This window comes from Vipera berus (assembly GCF_964194415.1).
Source record: "Vipera berus genome assembly, chromosome: 5".
In the NCBI taxonomy this organism is placed as follows: Eukaryota; Metazoa; Chordata; class Lepidosauria; order Squamata; family Viperidae; genus Vipera; species Vipera berus.
In genome coordinates, this window is record NC_138207.1 from 48,177,770 (window position 1) to 48,198,175 (window position 20,406).

General features: G+C 40.1%; 1 protein-coding gene across 3 annotated transcripts in view; it reads right to left on the reverse strand.

The window, feature by feature from the left end:
• LZTS2 (leucine zipper tumor suppressor 2) overlaps positions 1-15,400 on the reverse strand; it is a gene marked incomplete at its 3' end in the record, with an annotated part of 61,354 nt that extends 45,954 nt beyond the window's left edge. For 2 of the 3 annotated variants that reach the window (XM_081329372.1, XM_081329366.1), the window contains exon 1: positions 15,245-15,377. Coding sequence is in view for 2 of the 3 variants with exons in the window: in XM_081329366.1 (XP_081185492.1) it covers positions 15,245-15,255 (11 nt within the window). Of the gene's footprint in view, positions 1-15,244 lie in introns of all 3 variants that reach the window. The other variant, XM_081329369.1, reaches the window with a different exon arrangement.
• Between the last annotated feature and the right edge of the window lie 5,006 nt (positions 15,401-20,406).

A 20,406-nucleotide genomic window follows, 5' to 3' on the forward strand; every position in this document is an offset into this window, starting at 1 on the left:
CTCATTAAATTTGGATCTAACCTTCTTCCCTGAGAAAAATCACATGCTCTGTGTTTACTTCTCACTTCTCCTTATATCTTGACACCCCATTATTAGGTCAAAGTAACATACACTGGAAAGCTCCCACCTTGGCCAGATGGCATTTTAAATGAAGGAGTGTTGCATATTACTTATTTCCTTACATAGAGTTCCATGATTTTTATATGCTCCATTCAACTACTTACAACTTTTTAATAAATACCTCAGTTTCTGATACTTGATTGAAATGAACGATAGAGAAACCTTGGTAAGAAGTGTTGGTTTTGCCATAGCAGCTTTTACTCGGAGGCTGATATATAGAATAAGGAGCGCAAATGACACCCAGGGAATGTGTGTCCTTTCAGTAATCCATCCTTTTTCAAGAGGAACGTGGCATGGTAATAGAAAACAAAGGAAACTGCTTCATACTTAGTCAAATACAAACTTTAATACCATCAACATTGACCGGTATTGGCTCTCTAAACTTCCTAGCAGTGAGTTTTTAGTTCAATCTGGGGTTGCTCAATAATTAACCTGCAACTTTCTGTGTTCGGTGATGTCACAAGAGCCCACTCCATAGCTTTCATCAGATTTCGTCTGTCACAAAATTGCACAACAATAAACTTTGTCATTCTGCAAGCTTTTTTGCAACTAATCATCCAATTACACTGGAACCATATTAAGTGATCATGTGTGAATCTCTGCAGGAAGCAGCCAAAAGATCCACTGCTGTTAGTGACCAATCAGAAGATATGGCGCCTGACACTAGATTTTCTGGTGATCAAGGAATCTGAAAAGGCAGGCACAACCCCTTTTACAAGAAGGCAAGAGGCTGGAATTACGCCTGCCAAATTTAGTACCACAAAAACAAACGGAACAAGACAAACCAAGAAACAGGAGCTTTAAGAAACATGAACTATCCAAGCGGTTGCCTTCAGCAAACCAGCCCTCCCACACATTCCCCTTATATAGAGTTCAGGGCGTGGCTTCTCTGTGCCTCCTTCCGAGGAGCCACACTGCCTTCCTCTGTTTACTCCTAATTGACTGCCTCCTGCGTCGGGCGTCCTTGAACAGGGCCAGCTGTGGGTCATCTTCATCCACACTGTCAGGCTCACACAGCTGGGTCTCCGTGGTGACCAGGTGGGAGGGGCCTGGCTGAGGGCTCTCATCAGCAAGATCTTCAACCCCCTCAGCAAGGTCTTCAACACCCCCCTCCTCCTCTGAGTCGTCCGACCCAACTGCCGAACCCACAGGCTGACCCTGAATCACAACAGAATCACCAAGGAAGCCAAATCTAGCCCTTGCTTTAGATGGAAATGTTTCTCAGTTTTCGTAAATCTAGTTTTCTACCACTGAGGAAAAGAATGTCTGCCCTATCTGGGCTGCAAAGATCCAGACAGCTGCTGGATCATCGAAGAGCAGTAGGAAAAAATGCACCGCCTTACTCTTGCTCCACAAGAAGCCGTTTAAAAGAAGAGTGCAGAAACAGGCCACAAAGTCAGCAAACCTACGTGACTGGACCCTCTAATCAGAGCCCAGGAAAGCAGTTGAGCCTGTTCCTGCCCAGCAGATGAAGGAGTGCAGTCTTGTCTGGCTCTGTCTGGAGTTTTACACAGACCACGTGCAGGTTTGGGCTTGCATTAAAACAGCTATACTCGGAGGAAAACAAGCCTCATTTAAAGGAGAAAGTAGCAGCATTGTCCACAGAGTTGTATGTAGAAGTACAATACCACAAACCTCCTTTTAGCTAAAGACCTAAGATAACATAAGCAGATAAGAAAGGTCAGGAGGAGGACATCAAAAACAAAAATTCCACAGCTGAAGGAAGCCATTTTAAGCACTTTCTTTACAAAGGCAACAGTCTGCAAGTAACTACTGAATTGTTCTTGCAACTTACTTGTGACAGTTTTCATTACATATCTGAACAATTTATTTTCTAAAGATATTTTCCCCCAAATGACTGGAAGCCCAGGATTCCATGACCCAGTTCAATCTCAGGACTACACATATAGGATGGAAACCAAATTCATTCAAGTGGACACTTGCAAGTTTTCAGAATAAATCTGGTTATGATGCCTTGACAAACCTATAACTTTCTGGATAAAAATCTATGCACCGTCGATTTTATTCCAATAAGATGAAATTCAGAAAGACCCCAATTCTATCCTGCTTCTTAATTTTCCACGGGTGAGAGCAATGTGGTACTCACAGCAATGTTCCTTCATGTATCTCCTTTAATATCAGACAATCTTCAAATCAAACTAGAAATCTAAGCATATTAGAGAACAGAGCACTAAAATTACATGTATTTGGCACAATACCACTCAGAGGCATCACCAAAATCTGGGGGTGCTACGTTACTTTCAATAAATGAATGTTCATTTATTGAAACACTATGGCAGTTACTTTGTGAACATAAGCACTACCTGCTTTCAAAATTCCAAATATGTAGCTGGCAAAAAGAGTAGTCAGGAAAATAAAATATTTAAATTTGAAATCAGTTGTCTTTCTCTCACTGCCTCTCTCTTTTGTTTGTCTCCCCCCCCCCTCTTTTGTATACATAAATCTGCATAGTTTGTCCTACATGCACAAAAGTGGATATGTCTCTAATCAGATATTTGTAAAGCTATTTCGGCACTGGAGATCAGCTACCAGGGAAAAATTTGGAAAAATTATCTTATGGTGGAGGAGAGGTAGTTGATAGATGGATTTCCAATTCTCTTTTATCACATATTCCTTGCCACATTAACAGGATTAGGGCTGTATCTAAAGTAAACTTTGAAGCCCCATTGTAATCCAGATAAAGGTACAGATCTGTCAAGGTCCCACTGGTTTTAAAAGAGCGTTATCTACAGACTGCCCCCAACAATTCATACTCAGAAGCTAATAATTTTAAATGAATGTTATTTTTTGCCTCAACAGGCACATTTCAGAAATGAACTCTGATTTGTTACCACCATGTGCCTCCTAGCTCTGGCTTGTTTTGTTCATTATTACTATAGAGAGCGTCCACTCGTACTGTATTGTGGTTTAGTATGCTGGCCTGACAGCCGCGGATAGGAAGAAATTACAGAGGGTGGTGAGCACAGCACAAAACATCTTGGGCTGTTCCCTGACACCACTGAATGACATCGTCAGGGCCCGCTGCCTTGGAAGAGTGAGGAAAATTCTTAGGGACGACTCACACCCTAGTCAGTAACCTCTTTACTCTCCTACCATCGGGTAGGAAATATAGAAGTATAGCCAGCCATACCAACAGGCTGAAGAACAGCTTTTATCCATGCGCTGTTAGGCTCCCGAACGGGAAATAATTCTATGTATGATAGACTTGCGAGGCCGGTGTGTTGTGCAATTAGCTCACATGGTGTAACAAGATGGTGCGTTTGTTGTCACTGTGAGTTGGGGGGGGACACGAAGGGAGGCTCAGCCAATCTCACTGTATACATGTTGTACTTTGATAATAAAGGTTCATTCATTCATTCATCTCTGCCATCAAAAATATTACCTATTTTGGATAGAAAGTACTGATTGAACTCTACTTTGTTCTCATTCTTCATATTTTGTTAGGTTAAGTGCCTTTGTTACAGACATCAGATCTATCTAATTTAAATACATCAAGATTGTGAAATCAGCATTGGAAAAGCAGGGTGAGATGGAGTGGAATCTAGCTATGGTTTCCAACACATGCCGTTTTTAAATATTTCACTGCAAATTGCTAACCACAAATTTGGAAGCCAACTCTTTACTACAAGTTCATGGAAGATTCATCATACTGTAAACTAGCATAGGTTTCTTCCTTTCCTTACCAAGAAGTTAAAAAAATAAATAACAGAAGAACTTAGAATCATAAACAGTTATGTGTGTACTAAAATTGAGTTTCTTAAAAATGTGACTTCACCACTCTTAAAATCTTTTAGTGCAGATTGAGATAGCATAATATTAAATGCTGACATGTATCACAAATGACAGCCAGCAATCCTAGGCTTCTCGTATCACTTTGAGCAAAACTGGGATTTTGAAGGAAAAGGCCCTTACATCCAGGACCCTGATACCCCCCCCCCTCTCCTACATAAGGCAACAATTAGTTTCAGACAATTTTCCCCAGGCACAGTAACCTAAGACGCAAGTTCCAGTGATCTTGCTGAGAATGGCAGGACACATTGACTAACCACTGAACCACTTTAAAGCAAGGAAATTCCAACAAAAGTAGCAGAAACAGATTGACCTAGATCCATTTAAGGAGGAGTGCAGAAATTGCTCTAGGACCATAAAAAGAAGTTCTGCCTTGGCTTACTATACAGATGGTTTCCCCTATTTCTGCACTCAAATCAGCCATGCTGAAACTCTTGCCAACCCCTGGAAGAAAACACACCTTGTTGTAGGCCTATCAGGGGAACCTGCCCCACAGAGCCGTTCTTCCTTCTCCTGCTATTTCCTGAACTCTAATGACATTTTTTTTTAGTTCAGTTATCTTTGTATTGTGCCATCTGTGCATCCCACAAAAACAGCATCTTCCTTAGGTGCTGTGACCACTTCTGATTGCTATTTATTTAGATTTGGGAGGAAACTGCAATTAACCAGATATAATTACTGCTCTGTTTTCAGGGATTCTATTGAGATACAATCCCCCACCCCCTGACGAAATATAATTTCATACCAAGTGGGAGACCAATAGAGTACTTTCTGCACAGCCATGAAACAATAACAGTACAGTACTAAGGCTTCATATTCAAACAGGAAGACAAATTAAAATACTGCATCTGTAGCTCTGGCATTGGAAAAAAGTGCACCAATGTACTACATATCTGTTGTTCATACATAAGCCTATCCCGATATTAGGATAGTCCCAATTAATCAATGTTTATTCTTTTCTGTACAGGCTTTTGGAGGCTTGGTGACTTTGGGCATGTCACTCTCTCTCTCTGTAAGCCCAATTCAACCTCACAGGGTTGTTGTTGTAGGGAAAAATAGGAGGAGGGAGGAGTATTAGGTGGGTTCACTACCTTGAGTTATTTGTAAAAAGAAAAAAGGTGGGATTAAAAATAAAGTATTTTGCTATGCCTGTTTGAATCAATTTTCCACTGAGTTGACTGCAGAAGGAATTACAAAGCATGTGAAACTAGATCTATTTTTATTCACAGGCATGATACTAATGTGCTCTAAAGTAAACAGGAAATTTCAATGTATTATAAGAAAAGCAAAATCCCATTTTGCAATTTTTTTTCCCTTCCATTCAGTCATGTTGATTCTCAGAGACTGGCTGGACAAGTCCTTGGAGTTTTCTTGACAAGGTCTTTCAGAAGTGGTTTCCCCTTTGCCTTCTTCCTAGGGCTGGTAGAAAGTGACTGGTTCAAAATCACCCAGCTTTGTGGCTTTGTGCCCAAGGTGGGACTGAACCCACAATCTCCCAGTTTCTAGCCTGGTGCCTTAACTACTACACCAAACTGGCTCAACAATTACATCCGATTAGCTCATTTCACGTTACTTCCTACCAAATCCCTCCCCTCACTCTTCTGGAAGTTTACTTATTTAAATTTTTCTTTTTTGAAAAATAGCTGGCAGAGAACACAAATAACTTTTAATATCCAGTGTAAATAATATCACCAAGTGATATTATTGTTTTACTGACAACACACTGTAGAAGTTACCCAGAGTTTCAAGTTTTGTTTTCTTTTGTTTCTCAATCATATCTGAGGATGTTCCAGGCTGGACTTGGAATAGTTTACATCCAAATTCCTCCCTGCTCTGACCTATGGCCCTTCCACTTTTTCACTACCGGAAGTCCTCAACTTACAACCATTCATTTAAAAGCAAGCCTTTGAAGGTTATAACAGCACTTTAAAAAATTAGTCACAACCAGTCCCCATACTTACAAATCATCATAGCATCCCCATAGTCACATGATCAAAATTTGGATGCTTGGCGACGAGCCTGTGTTTACAGCATCCCTGGATCATGTGATCGCTATTTGCAACCTTCCCAACCAGCTTCCAATAAGCAAAGTCAGTGGAGGAAACCGGATTCTCTTCATGACCATGTAACTTAACAACTGCAGTGATTTGCTCAACAAGGATGGCCAAAAAAAGGTCACAAAATTGGGTGGGACTCACTTAACAACTGCCTGTCCTAGCAATGAAAATTCTGGTCCCAACTGTGGTCATAAATTGAGGACTACCTGCAATTCTTCAAAACAGTGTGTTTTGGGTCCTGGAGCAAGTTCAGTACTTTGAGGAGGTAGAAGGGGGCTTTGATCATGAGGAATGCCTTCCGGTGATCAAGGACTTGGTTCCTGATACCAATATTTTTGTGCCTATATAAATTGCCTTGAGATCCCTACTGATCAACCATTCACTTTGCTGTCCAGCAGGATCTCTCCCTGAGCTCGTGGAGCTGATTTCTGGAGATTTCAGCCCCCATGGGGGTCAGCTTGCCTCAAGTGATCTTGGGTCTGAAAAGGGTTAAGTGGTCATACATAGTTTATTTTTGCCCCAGAGCTGATGTTATATGAGCTGGAGACAGAAGGGATTTCCATCACCCTGTTGGTATGATCAGATCACAGCCTGATCCAAATATAATTGACAGCCACTTATGACTTCCATTAGGGAAACCAATTTGAATGATCCAGCACAAACACCTAATGCAGTGGTGGTGAACCTTTTAGAGACTGAGTGCCTAAACTGCAACCCAAAACCCACTTATTTATCGCTGGGTGCCAGGTGGGCGTGGCCCACTGGGTGGGTGTGGCTGTGGCTGTGGTGGTCATGGAAGATTTGGTGGGTGTGGTCACCTCAATGTTGCTTGTGGGGAGGGACACCTGTGGGGGGTGGGCAGGGTTGGGGGAGCTCCAGGAGGTCTCTGGCAGGTGGGGCGGTAGGTAGGAGACTCATCCTGTGGGGTAAGGCGAGGCAGGGTGGGGGTGCCATTGCCATGGGGCAAGGCAAAGGCTGGGGCGGCAGCTGCCTGACACCATTGGCCCCCGCACACAGAAGCCAGCGAGCGCATGGGGGCCAACAGTGTCCATCAGTAGCCACAGACTGCTGGCCCCTCGACAGGCTCACTCTGAGGCTCCGCAGCCCGTCGCCAGCAGTTCAGAGAAGCCGCCTCCGAGATGAATGGTCGGCCAACAGCTGAGGAGGTGATGCAGTGGTTTGTGCCTGGGAAAAGGAGAGCATGCGAGGCCAGGAGGGACGGAATGGGGGTGAGGAAAACCAACCGTGCTGGGATGTATTCAGCCATGTGGGACCTCGGCAAATTAGCAGGCGGCTGGTTGAAGAGGGACAGTTGCCACCTCCGGGGCATGGCACGGGTGCCCACAGAGAGGGCTCTGAGTGCCACCTCTGGCACCCCTGCCATAGGTTCACCATCACTAACCTAATGGATCTAAATGATTTCTAGAAAGTATTTGGGAGGTTTAATGTTGTTGTTGTTGTTAGCTGCGAAGTCGTGTCTGACCCATCGTGACCCTATGGACAACGTTCCTCCAGGCCTTCCCGTCCTCTACCATCTTCTGGAGTCCATTTAAGCTCACGCCTACTGCTTCAGTGACTCCATCTAGCCACCTCATTCTCTGTCGTCCCTTTCTTTTCTTGCCCTCAATCTTTCCCAGCATTAGGCTCTTTTCCAGAGAGCACCAAGGACTCCACAGTTCAACCCTGAGCTACACATATTCTCTTCTATTGAAAATATTAAAGTTGCATTTCAAAACACAACAGGGAAATGAAAACAAAAGGATCACCCTGTTGAACTGGAGACATGTAACAGAAGCACAAGAGGAGTAAATTATAGCGTTACTACACAAGACAGTAACAAACTGCAAAGACAGCCCCAAGGCTGTCAGTATGTAAAAAGCTCCAAAACAGTCTGACATTCATTTCCCTGAAGTTACCATCAAAGCAGCCAACTGCCTTGAAACAGAATAGAAATTTATATGGTTTGATGGGTGCTTTTTCTCAGCCATTCAGTGGCTTTCACACAGAAGCAGCCTTGTTGTAACTACATAATTCAGTCCCCTTGGATAGTCAGAACAACTATCCCAGTTTTTTTTTCTTCTTTTCCTTGCCACAAAGAAAGAAGTGCCATACAAAATTAAGCAGGCAGTATAAATCCTCCATTTTGGCAGCCAGAGGGCAAAATGAAAGAAAAAGGCTTCAGTTTTTGATAAGGTAGCAAGTACAGGATATATACCGTTCTCTCATTCAAAAAGATTACCTGCTTCATGACATAAGGCAGCATACAGATAATAAGGATGGCTGGCTTTTATTTAGCAAATTGCTAGTCCTAAATGTAACACTGAGGTGAAGCATTTTCCATGTTACTAAATGCATTGTTTTTAAGGACAGTGTTTGCAAGTATATTTCCAGTGACTGCCTAAAATGAAGCCTCTGTCAAGTCAGTGCTCTGGAAAGCTGCTGAAGTAAACTCCCATTATTCCTACCCAGCATAGTTATAAGCCCCTCCCCCTTTTTTGTTTTGATGTTTCTTTCTGGGGATGACTGCTGTAATATTCCATACATTTGCTGAACAATAGCTTGGAGGAGGGTTTTTTTTATATAAACACACAATTATCCACAGACCATCAAACAGAAATCACCCCCAGATCCCTCTCCAGGTCAGCCATCTGCCTTTCAGCTAGTACAAAAATACTGTATAAGGAATATGAAGGACAAGAGGAAAAAAATACGGAAGAGAGGAGGGAAGGAAGCCTGTTTTTCAAAATGTGTGCTTTGTGTTTTTTTTAAATCTGTATTCTTCTGACAATCATGTCTGCTGTGCTTTGATCTAACCCAGGGGTGTCAAACTCAATTTCATTGAGGGCCGCATCAGCATTGCGATTGCCCTCAAGGGGCCGGGTGGGTATGGCCAGGGTGGGCGTGGCCTACTGGGTGGGCATGGCTAGAGTGCGTGTGGCCTACTGGGTGGGCATGGCCAACTCTACATCATTCGCATCAAGGGTGCCTATGGGGGCCTGGGCTGGAGTGGGACAGATCTGAGGGTCTCTGGCAGAAGGAGGGTCTCTGGGCCAGGGCCAAGGCAGTGGGGGCCGTTCCCTCACTGTTTCCAGGATGGCTTCGCGGGCCATATGAAACCAATTTGTGGGCCGGATCCGGCCCCCAGGCCTTGTGTTTGACATGTCTGATCTAACCTGTAAAGAGTTCCTAAGCTACAAGGTGAACAAAAACCTTGCCTTTCAGCCAAAAGAAAGAGCTGTTTTAAACTAATTAAACCAAGAACAGAACCATCAAGACAATTCCGTTCAACCTGGAACACAAATCCCATGTTCAGAAATCCAATGAATACAACCATCTATGTAATCCTTGCTCAGAGAGCTCTTTCTTGTCTTAGATCTCGAAAGAGAACTACTCACCCTGTTTCTGACTTTCTCCTAAAAGCAAGAAAAAAATGAAACTTAGAAGCTCCAGCAGAACATCAGTACAACTCTTTTGCTTGTGGATCCTGTGATAAACCCAAACAGTCATCTTAGCAGGTTTTCATAATAAGCTATCAGTTCCTATCACTTTATTTACATTCCCTATCCAGTTGCCAAATGAAAGTTAAGCAGCAACATAGGATACATAAGCAAAACATAAATCATTCCTTCTCAGAATTTATCAACCTTCCCTTCTTTCTACCAATGCAATTTAGATATCAAAATAACCTTTATTTATGAAATATTTTTTCTCTCTACTTTCCATCACTCTTATCATTCTTTCACTTTATAATTTTGTGCACTCTAAATCTGGCTGCAGCACAGTAGAATTCTGTACCCAGAAAGCTAGTTTGGGCACCCAAGTTAAAAGCACAAGCAATTAATTTTAACAGCAGCCTAATGGAATTTCTCTCCTGAAACGTATCTGGGACTCCTTCCCTCTAGGCAACATTAAGATTCAAATTGTGCCTAGAAAATTGAGTTCTATCGCCACTACTACATTTTGCATCTCATACCACATACTTGGCAAGCAGGCAGGCAGGAAAGATGTACAAAACAGATGTAATTTGACCTAAAGGACAACCACCAAAGATGCTTGTCCTTGCAGGAAAATGACAGAGGACACATTCTTCCAGAGTTAAAACTACTTGCAGTTTCAAGGTGAATTCTCCTGCTGTCCTTCACACTGGCATTTCAAGTCCCCTTTCAACAAAACAAAACCCTTCTAGACAGTGTCATAGCCAAACACTCATCTGCAGTTAATCAGAGTACACCAGGGTAAGATTCCTGTTTCTTCACATTTCTTTCATGCTGCCAACTAGGTTTGTTGTGTGTGCAAGTTCCATAAGTTCTTCCCTGTTTGCATGCAATTCACTTCTGGTTCTCAGTTTCAAGGCATAACATAAAGCCCACTGAAATCCATGAACGTGAGTCCCACAACTTAGAATAGCCTAGCACAGAGCTTTTCAATCTCAACAATTTGAAGATATGTGGACTTCAACTCCCAGAATTCCCCAGCCAGCGTTCACTGGCCTAGCAGACACAATTCTGTATGAGAGATTATACACAGCACAAAATGCAGAAAAACTCCTGGATTTTTGCCAAGAGAAAGCCCAAGAGTTTATTCTCTCTTCAGCTGAATCACATAGAGTTTAGGAGCTCCTACTATTCCCTTACCTCTTTCCCACCCTTAAATTCCTACAGGCTTTGAAGTCTTAAGTATTATATTACAGAAATATCCAATCCTACTCCAAATACAAGGAGGAAACCACTGAGCAGCTGCTGTCAGCCTAGAATCTGCCACTGGCTTCTAAACAGTTTCAGTTACAAGCTCTGAAGAAAAGCATTATAATCCTCTGAAATGTTGCATATGGTATATTTGTTAACAAGACTGTATCCAATAAAAATGCCATCTTGGCCATTTCTTTTTCTCAGGCTTTTGTTGCATATAGAACCAAGTTTGGAAAAACCAAGAGAAATACAACTACAAGAAATACCACTTTAAAAGTTAGTTTTTCAAGTACTTCGAATTTTGCCCTTAGTTGTAAGCTGGGAAAGCAAACTTTTTTTTTCCAAAAGCAAGAGAACAAATGTAAACACATTCACTCCTCATGAGAATTATGCTGAGTTATTTTTTTCTTAATTTGTGAATTAACACATTATGTACTATCAAGCCAATGTAAACTCTTAACAACCATATAAATACATTTGCTCCAGAATAATCTGTTCCCAGTTTTGTACTTTAGGTCTTCCAAAGGCTCATTCATTGCTGTTATAATTGAGTCCATCCATATTGCTGCCCCCTAAATTGTTGTCGTCTTCTCTTTCCTTCCATCTTTCCTAGCATTATAACCTTCTCCATAGAGATGGGTCTTTGCATAATGTGTCCATGATATTATCATTTGAGCCTGATTATTTGTACCTCAAGTGACAACTCTGAGTTGATTTGTTTGATGATCCATTTGTTAGTTATCTTGGCAATCCATGCTATTCTCATCAAAAGCGTCAATACTTTTCCTGTACTGCTTTTTTCAAACTCGAACTTCTGTTTCCATAAATATCATAGGGAAAAAATACGACCTGCACATTTCTGATCTTTGTAGACAGAAAAGAATAAGATGCTGTGATGCGTCACCAAGATCTTCAGACCAACCTCACCCTAATTTTTGACTGCAGTTTTACTATTGGCAGTCAACTCTAAAAGGCAAAAGATGTCCACAAATTCAGTATCTTCACTGTAAGCTCTCAGAGAATTTCTCTACTTGTTATTAATTTGGCCTTCTTTATATTTAAAGTTTTTTTTTTACTGTGCCCTTTGATTTTCATTGCTAGAATGACCCTAATGATCATTACACTGAAGCATTATTTTGCTAGAATGTGAAATAAAAGATATTGATAGTTTGCACACTGTTTGTAAAGTGTGCATAACCATTTTCCTTGGTACTGGTATGTGGACTTACTTCTTCCAATCTGTTAACCACCGTGTCATTCTCTAGATTTGCTGGCAGAGCTTGTTTAGGATCCCTACTAGTTTTTTTTCTGTTATCATATTTCTATAGATATTCCATGAATTCCTGTAGCTTTCCAATTTAGCAATGACTAGAATGCTAATCTAACTTCATCTTCTAGCACCAGATAGTCTTGGAAGTGGAGAATGTTGGACATTGACCTGAATTGCACAGAATGTCAGTATATGCCTTTCATCTTTTATCTTCCTTCAATTAACTACTAACTGGCATCCTTTGGCATCCTTCAACAAACCAATTTGAAGTTGGAATCTCTTTCTGAGTTTGGAAATCTTTTGGAGGCCTTTTGTTTTATTCATATATGTTTCTATATTTATTTACAGATATAATTTTACTACTTTTTTGTATCTCTTCTAATATCTTTCTGAAATTCTTTGTTCCTTCCTGAAATCCCTGTCTTTTTTGGCTTTGATTTCTCTTTTTGGCAATTTCTATCATTTTTTCAAATATCCAGTTTCCTTTCTTCTGTTTCTTAGTTTTTTGACAGTTTCCTTCTACATGTATCCTTAACAATGTGTTTGATTTTATTGCATTGTTCTTCTGGCTCTTTATCAGTGAAATTCAGGAGTTCAGAATGATTCTTAATGTTCTTCTTGAAAATGATGGTGATTGAAGTTCATATCAAAATTAGTTGGCTTTCTTCTTTTGCTTTAATTCAGTGTGGAATTTGCACATGAACGACTTATTATTTCTTCCCTAGTAAGTCCCTGACTATGGCTTTGCTATCATAACTGGGCTCTTCTCTCTTTGTGCCAAAAAACATAGTCAATTTCATTTCTGAATATTTCATCTGGTGATGCACAGTCATTCTGGCTATTGGAAGACTATGTCGGCAATGAAGAAATGTTTGGGTTGGAAAAAATTGATGTTCTCCTGCTATATTTTCTTCCTTTTCAACTTCCAACGTCCAACCACGAACAGCATATCTTTCTTGCCTATTCTATCCATTTCAGACTGAATTTGACCATAAATATCATAAAACTCCTCTACAGCTCCCATCATTTGCTGGATCATAAACGTGGGTAAGTGTCACATTACAGGGTTGTCCATAGAGTCTATTTGACATTATTCATTGATTGAAGTGTACCAAGTATTATCCTTGATGTATTCTTCCTGATTATGAATCAATTCCTTCTTTGTTTTTCATGTCCTGAATAATAAACAGTATGATCTTTTGACTGAAAGTGTCCAATTCTGAATCATTTCAGTTCGGTGATGCCTAAGATATCAGTGAATTATTCATTTTATCCTTAACTGTGTTGAATTTTCCCTCATTCATTCTTCTTATGTTACATCAGCTGCAGTAATTCTGTCTTTGCAACTTTGGATTCTTTTCCCTCAGCAACTATACTTCCCAAAAGCTTTAATCTTACTACATCGTAACTATAACTAATGCTCTGAGATATCCCTTGCTCTTCCTCAGTTTGCATGTTCGGTGCCATCCAATCTGAGGGGCTATCATTCAGCACTATATCATCAATCATGTTATATTGGCTACCCATAGTTTTTTGTAAACTACAGGAATAGTTTATTATTGCTTTCATGTACTGCTGCTGTCTCATATAAGTGTCTGGTTGCTTTAAATGGCAGTTGAGATGACCTTCACATCTAAGGTGACTCTGCTGGGATTGCATACTTTTAGCCTGCAGTCCTAATGTTCTTCTTTCATCTAATCCAGGGAACCCCCACCCCACCTGAGGCAGCACAGCAGAATTTAGTGGGGTTAGAAATCATACATAAAACCAATAAAACTCTCTTCTTTGCTTTAATGTTGCAATCCCAGACATATTCATCTGGGACAAAATAAAGCCCAGACAATTAGGAGAAATTACTGATGAATAAACGTGTATAGAACTAGAAATAATCAAGAACAGTTTGCCTCCTTTTTATAGATGAGAATCTTCTAATTCAAACTACAAACTCAGCTCTCAAACAAATGAAAGGGGGGGGGGACACAAGTACATTTTTCACTGTTAACTGCTCTGCATCCTTGGCTGAAAGCTGATACCCAGAAAGTATGGACAGGGTGCCCCAAACAGAGATGTCTTAAACAGTGTGCCTAATGATAATCCAGACAGCATAAGAATAACCAAAAATGTTGGCAAAACAAAAAGGAAAAAAAGCAGAAATTGATATATTATAGGACAATGGGCTGAGGGAGAATCTAAACCTTCATTTGATCAGTACTGCTCTGTATTTGATTTCATGACAGCCAGTTTTTCTTAAGTGGCTGTGACACAGGGAAGAAAAAATATTTTGAAAGGAAAAGGAAAGGTTGCTGGGGAAGCAGAGAACTGTATGTACTCAAAAGAAGCTTCACAGAAAACCTGCGCTAGAGGAATCCTTAGATGTGGAAGAGAAGGCACCACAACACCAAATATTTTCTTCCATCTGCCATATATATATATATATATCTGCTTTTTCATTTGCCTGCTTTTCTGGCCACTATCCATCCTCACATCTCATCCTGTCTCATCCTTCAGTCTTTCTCTGAATCCCTAACAACTCCATCAAGTGCAATATGCACTGCAAGCTCTGTCTCTCTCTAGATTAGAACCACAGACTTGGTACAACACAGCCTTTCCCTACAGTACAGGGTACCTCATAACCTCTACTCACCAGCTTTCCCTAACATGGCCTCTTCCAGATGTGCTTAAACTCCAACTCTTGGGAGTTTGGGCCTAACAAATCTGCAGACTGCCCAGGAGATGCTCACTCTCTAAATGTGAGTCATTTCTCCACTTAGTTATTTAGGCATTTATTTGCTGTCTTATACTCAATTCCGCTCTCATTCCCGGATGTGCAACAAACAGTTCTAAAGCACAAGATAAAGAACAATAAAAACTAACCTAGCTAAACACAAATGTGAAACCGGAAAAGTGTATCCGTTTCCCCATTCACCTCAATGTATAAATAAATATACATATTTAAAATACAGGGCACCACACATTCAAGACATATGGCTTTTCACTTGGCTTCTGCTTCTGTTGTAAACATCCTTTGGTGCATTCGCACAAGATGTTTGAAGGAATCACAACTTAATCAAGTCAGTATTGTTACGTTCACACGACATACTACACTACAGATAACCACACGCGGTGAAGTTCCTTTACAACTAAGCTAGAAAGTGGTTGGCTAATGTATTCTAAACGTTCGAACCCAGTTTCCCTACAAATACGAAAACAACTCTTGCATTTTTTCTCTTCCGTCGATACCACCGGAGTCCTGCCTTCAACAAACAACTGCCACGCTTTTCCCTCATTTTCGGACCCACCTTCCTTGCATTCAGGCAGCTGCTCGCTCACCCTCGCGAATATGAGCGTCAGGACAGCCGACTCCAGTGTCCAGCTCCCGTCGCCCACCCCATTCGACTGCCGCCCCAACTTCTCTCCATGCTCTGCCTCAGATTCAGGCTCCGCCCGGCTGCCACCCCCTAAAGCCTCCCCAGAAAGGCAGCCAGTCGAGCGAACGGACAGAGGCAAGGGGCCGGGCTCGGGGGACTCTCGACAGCCGGCGGCCGGCCTCGGATGATCCAAAGTTTAGTTTAGTTTAGTTTAGTTTATTAATATTTCTATACCGCCCTTCTCCCGAAGGACTCAGGGCGGTGTACAGGGCAAGAATAAAACAAAAAGTTACAAAAATTAAAAAGTTATTAAATACATGCCCATAAAAAGGAGAAATTTTGGGCTCAAAATACAGAAAGTGAGACGGGGAAGGAGGGAACTCATATAGTGACGTGAGAAGGCGCTGGAAGTCAAGAGTGGGGGAAATGGCTTACATAAACAAGACGCAGTAAAATAAGGATCCTTCTTCAACATTTACTTTCTTGCTCTCTTAATATCCAGATTGACTATGAACAATTAGGAACATTCAAAAGTTGGTCCGCTGCTTGCTTTAATAATGAACCAAGATTGTCCGCATGATTTCTGTAAGTTTCATACGTTTTTGTAAAAACAACAAACTAAAGCACTATCCTTAACTACCATTATATCAAGTTCTAAAGTACCAGAAACAAAAAAAAATATCTTAATACAATAAGAAAAAGTAGTAAAATATAAAGTTTACAATGCATGATACAAGTTAAAATTCTTAATATGACCCACCTTACATTTTCTAATAAATATATATATATTGAATGTATATTGCATACAGGAGGCTGTTCTTTATCAGCTGTTAGAGATTTGATAAGATTTATTGGTATATTTTGTATTATAATAAATCATCTGTTTAATCCAGTACTCTGTTTCAAAATAGTAAGCTGATGTTTGCATTGATTATCTTATGCAAATTGTACTTGGCTCCCAACTTAACTGCAAAATATGGTAGCATCTGAAAGGGGAAAAAAAGATGTAGGGATATTATTGAGCCCTGATATCATTTGAAGTTCTGTGAAACTAAGCATTTTGAAAAAGGAGACTTCTTGTCAACTCAAATGATGAGCTGGAAATAAAAAACCCAGATGACTCTGGAAACATAAAATTAGCACGTTTATTATCTCATGAGTTGTTATAGAGCACATTTTATTTATTCAGGTGTATCCAGGGCTTTTTTTCTCATAGAACGCTCAGAACGGAGTTCCGGCACCTTTTTGGGATGGAACCTTGTAGGGTAGGCAAGGCGGGTTGTATGATGTGTGTGAGTTCCGGCACCTTTTTCTTTTACAAAAAAAGCACTGGGTGTATCAATTGTAGTTCTGTGAGAAGAGTAGTTTCTACACATGTAGTAATAAAGCAGGGAGGGCAGTGGTGGGATTCAGCCAGTTCGTACCACTTCGGGAGAACCAGTAGCTAATTTTTTGTTGCCCAGGCCTAGAATGGACTTCAGGAAGCGGCATCCACACAGAGAACCGGTTGTTCACATATTTGAATCCCACCACTGAGGGAGAGGTCCACTGCAAAAGACTGGTGTCTCTGGAAACTAGGAAAAAAGGAACATTTGGCAAAACTTATGCAGAAACAAGGAAGTAAACAACATTCTGAAAACAGAGGAAGCACATGAGAGTCCCTGAATTTTAAAGTTGCTTCAGGAAGACACATAGCTGTAAGATGATGCATAATTAGTTAACTATGATTTCCAGTGGAATGATTACCGTATATAAGATTTATCACAGAGCATGATTTTTTTTGTCATATGCTATGTAGGCATCTCAAGCCAGTTTCCTGTGTTGCCTGCAAGACAGGAGTTAACTTCCTTTGCTGGGGAGTGAGCAGAAGCCTGTTTTTCTACTTCACTAGACTCTTTTGAGGAGCACATACTTCCATTAAATGTCTATTTTCATCTTTTACAAAAAAAATGCACACTTGTTTCAAAGGTTTAGAAATGCAGAATCATAAAAAACATAATTTCTCAGTAAAGTGGAAGCAAGTTCCTGGCCTCTTCTGCGAGAGATGGGGCCGAGATCCTTGCTTGCTTTGCCCGTTTCTGCAAGAGCACATAAATCAGACAACACTGACTCCACGACTCCAAGCAGCCTGTTTTCTTGACCCAGCTGAGATGAATTCTTTTTTTATTTTTTCTTGTACCAGGCTCCAATTAAGTAATTGTACTTTAAAAAAAAAACCACTAGCATCCACCTATTTAAAGAGACTTATCCTTTCAAATATCTCAGTCTTCCCCAGCAGTGTACACGTATGCAAAAGTCCTTGTTATATTTATCAACAACAGAAGCAAAAAAGTGAATCACTGCAGTTGATAAGTTAGTAATCCTGTTGTTAAGTGAATCTGGCTTCCCCATTGACTTGGCTTGTCAGAAGGTCGCAAAAGGTGATCCCATGACCTTGGGACACAGCAACAGTCATAAATATGAAGTAACTGAAAAACAGTTCATAGGTCATTTTTTCAGGGGTGTTGTAACTTTGAATGGTCACTAAACAAACTGAACTAACTACTACCTGTATTAGCATATACAGTACAAGTAGCATCCCTATCTATCTGATTTGCAATATCCCCAAAGGAGAATTTCCTTTTAAATTGTTAATGCAAAAACTGGCTTTTTTCCCCTCTGTTGTCGAGTTGCTAATCCTGTAGGGAAAAAATTCTCAGAAGAATTATTTTAATGTGAAAGGTGCCATGATTTCAATTCTAAAACTGGGCACAAATTCTTGATTGAATTCTGTCATTCCAAACAGCTTAACCTACGGCTCCCATCTTCCTAGCCACTAGCCTATTAGCTGCTGAATGACGACACTGGGGATTTTAATGCAACATGTCTGGAAAAAAATTGATTGAAGGGATCTAATGTGCTTTATTTCTACCATTTCTGCTGAGAACCAATTGGTTTGGAGAGCACTGGGAGGAGGACAAAATTGCTAGAAAGAAAGTGATCAATTGATTTATTTGTCATTGTCAACTCTTATTGACCACATAGATAGATTTCCCCTAATCTGGTCTTTCAGCTCTGCTGGTTGTCCTCTTTCTTTACCTTTCTTTCAACATTAGAGCTTCTTGAAAGAAAAGCAAAAGGTCAGCTTCTCCCTTCTCTTACTAATTCTCACATAAAAATCCACACAGACAACCCACTTCACATTTATCCAACAATCATAGGCTAAGGTTCCTTTATTTTCTTTTGTAACGTATTACTTTGCCCTTACTATCCTGTGTATACAGTACAGTTTAGCCCAATTAAGTCTTTTCACTAAAAATATCTTTTGCACATTAGAGAAAAATAAATACAATACATCTTCCAGATAACAGATCTCTAGTATGGATTATAGCACGATTGTGTCCTTGTGAATACAGTTCATAAGGTCAAACGGTTTCAAGAGTGGCATCCTGTTATCATTCATTCTGTTATCTGCTTGGAAGTTACATCATTCTTTACCAACATGTGCTTCCAAGCTTTCTAAAATAAACTTATCAATGTACACAAAATTAGATGGTCTTGAACAGATAGCCCTCATGATGTCTAGGCATTACTTTAACAACTTTCTAAATTTTCATTTTTTGTGATGTCACAGTATGTCTTGAGTCATTCCTAACACAATTCTTTTTGAATCCTATGATACTTACTGTATTCCAGAAATAATGGTGTATACCTCAAGAGGGACAGGATCAGAATAGAGTGCAAAACTTATCTTCCAAACTGAAGGAAACAACCTGTACTTGTTTATGTTATAGTGGTAGGTGATGATAGGATCACATGCCAAAGATCACTTGCAGAAGAAATCCAAAGAGAAGGGCCATGAATATTGTCCAGTTGTGAACTGACTACAGAATAGTATATGCTTGATCAGGTTGTAGAAACAACACATACTGGTGCACTGTTAAGCTTCTCATGTGATCGCATTTAATGTTGCAAGAAGCCATGCCACTAATAGCTCCAATTAGACATTACCAAGAAATGTTAGCATATTAGATTTCACTACTGTTCTTTAGTTATATATAGAATGCCTTGGAAAATTACCAATGAAAAATATAGTTTTCGTATTGGAGATGATGATCATTGTGTGATAATGAAAACCACAAGTTTGAAATTGGAGAACCTAGTCCAAAGGTTATCTGCTCAAGGAACATATGGATAAAAGCTACTTTACAACATTTCAACATTTACATAGGAAATCTATGCAAAAAGAAAATATGCTTCCATTGTCCCCACAGCAATCTTGCACAGTTGAAAGGTATTAATGATTTTTTTCTTTTAAAATGTTCCACAGCACTTTTTTTTAATTTGCCAGGATATTTTTTTTCAAAATCATGAGGAACAGATGTTTGACTTATTTAAAGGCTGTTTAACACTCTTCTTCCAGTTCAAAGGGTAAAGGTATACTTCTGCTTTGCAAAAATGAAAGCATTCAGCAAGTTTTTCCAGAAAAGAATATAGTTGGGTTGTGGTTTTTTTTGCTTATTATTAAAAAATTTTTTTGCTTATTAAGATTTAAAAGGAGAGGAGCATGATAAAAATCAAGTAAATGAAATAATTCTCAAATGTGTCAAAACCATTTTCTGTTGGTACTATTCTGCAAAAATTTCAGACACAACTGATGTTAGAAGAGTACACACAGTTGTCAAAGCAGAATGCATAATTGCAGCTGTGATTAAGTGACACTACACATCAGTGCTTTTTTTGTAAAAGAAAAAGGTGCCAGAACTCACACATGTCATACAACCCACCTTGCCTACCCTACAAGGTCCCATCCAAAAAAGGTGCCGGAACTCCGTTCTGAGCGTTCTATGAGAAAAAAAGCCCCGCTACACGTTATTAGTAAGAGAAAACAGCAGGAAAACATTTTGTTCAAGTCCAAAGCTGCTTGTGTTGAAGATTGAGTGTAGTGCTTTTACCAAGTGTAACAACTGTACAAAGAGTTCATGAGTCAGCAGAGGTTTTACTTTGGGAGCCCTTAAGCTACAAAATGAACTTTTGTGTGACTTATATAAAATCAAATGGTGCATGTACTTGAAAAATAACTTTAAAAGAGACTAAAAACTCTGATCTGAGAA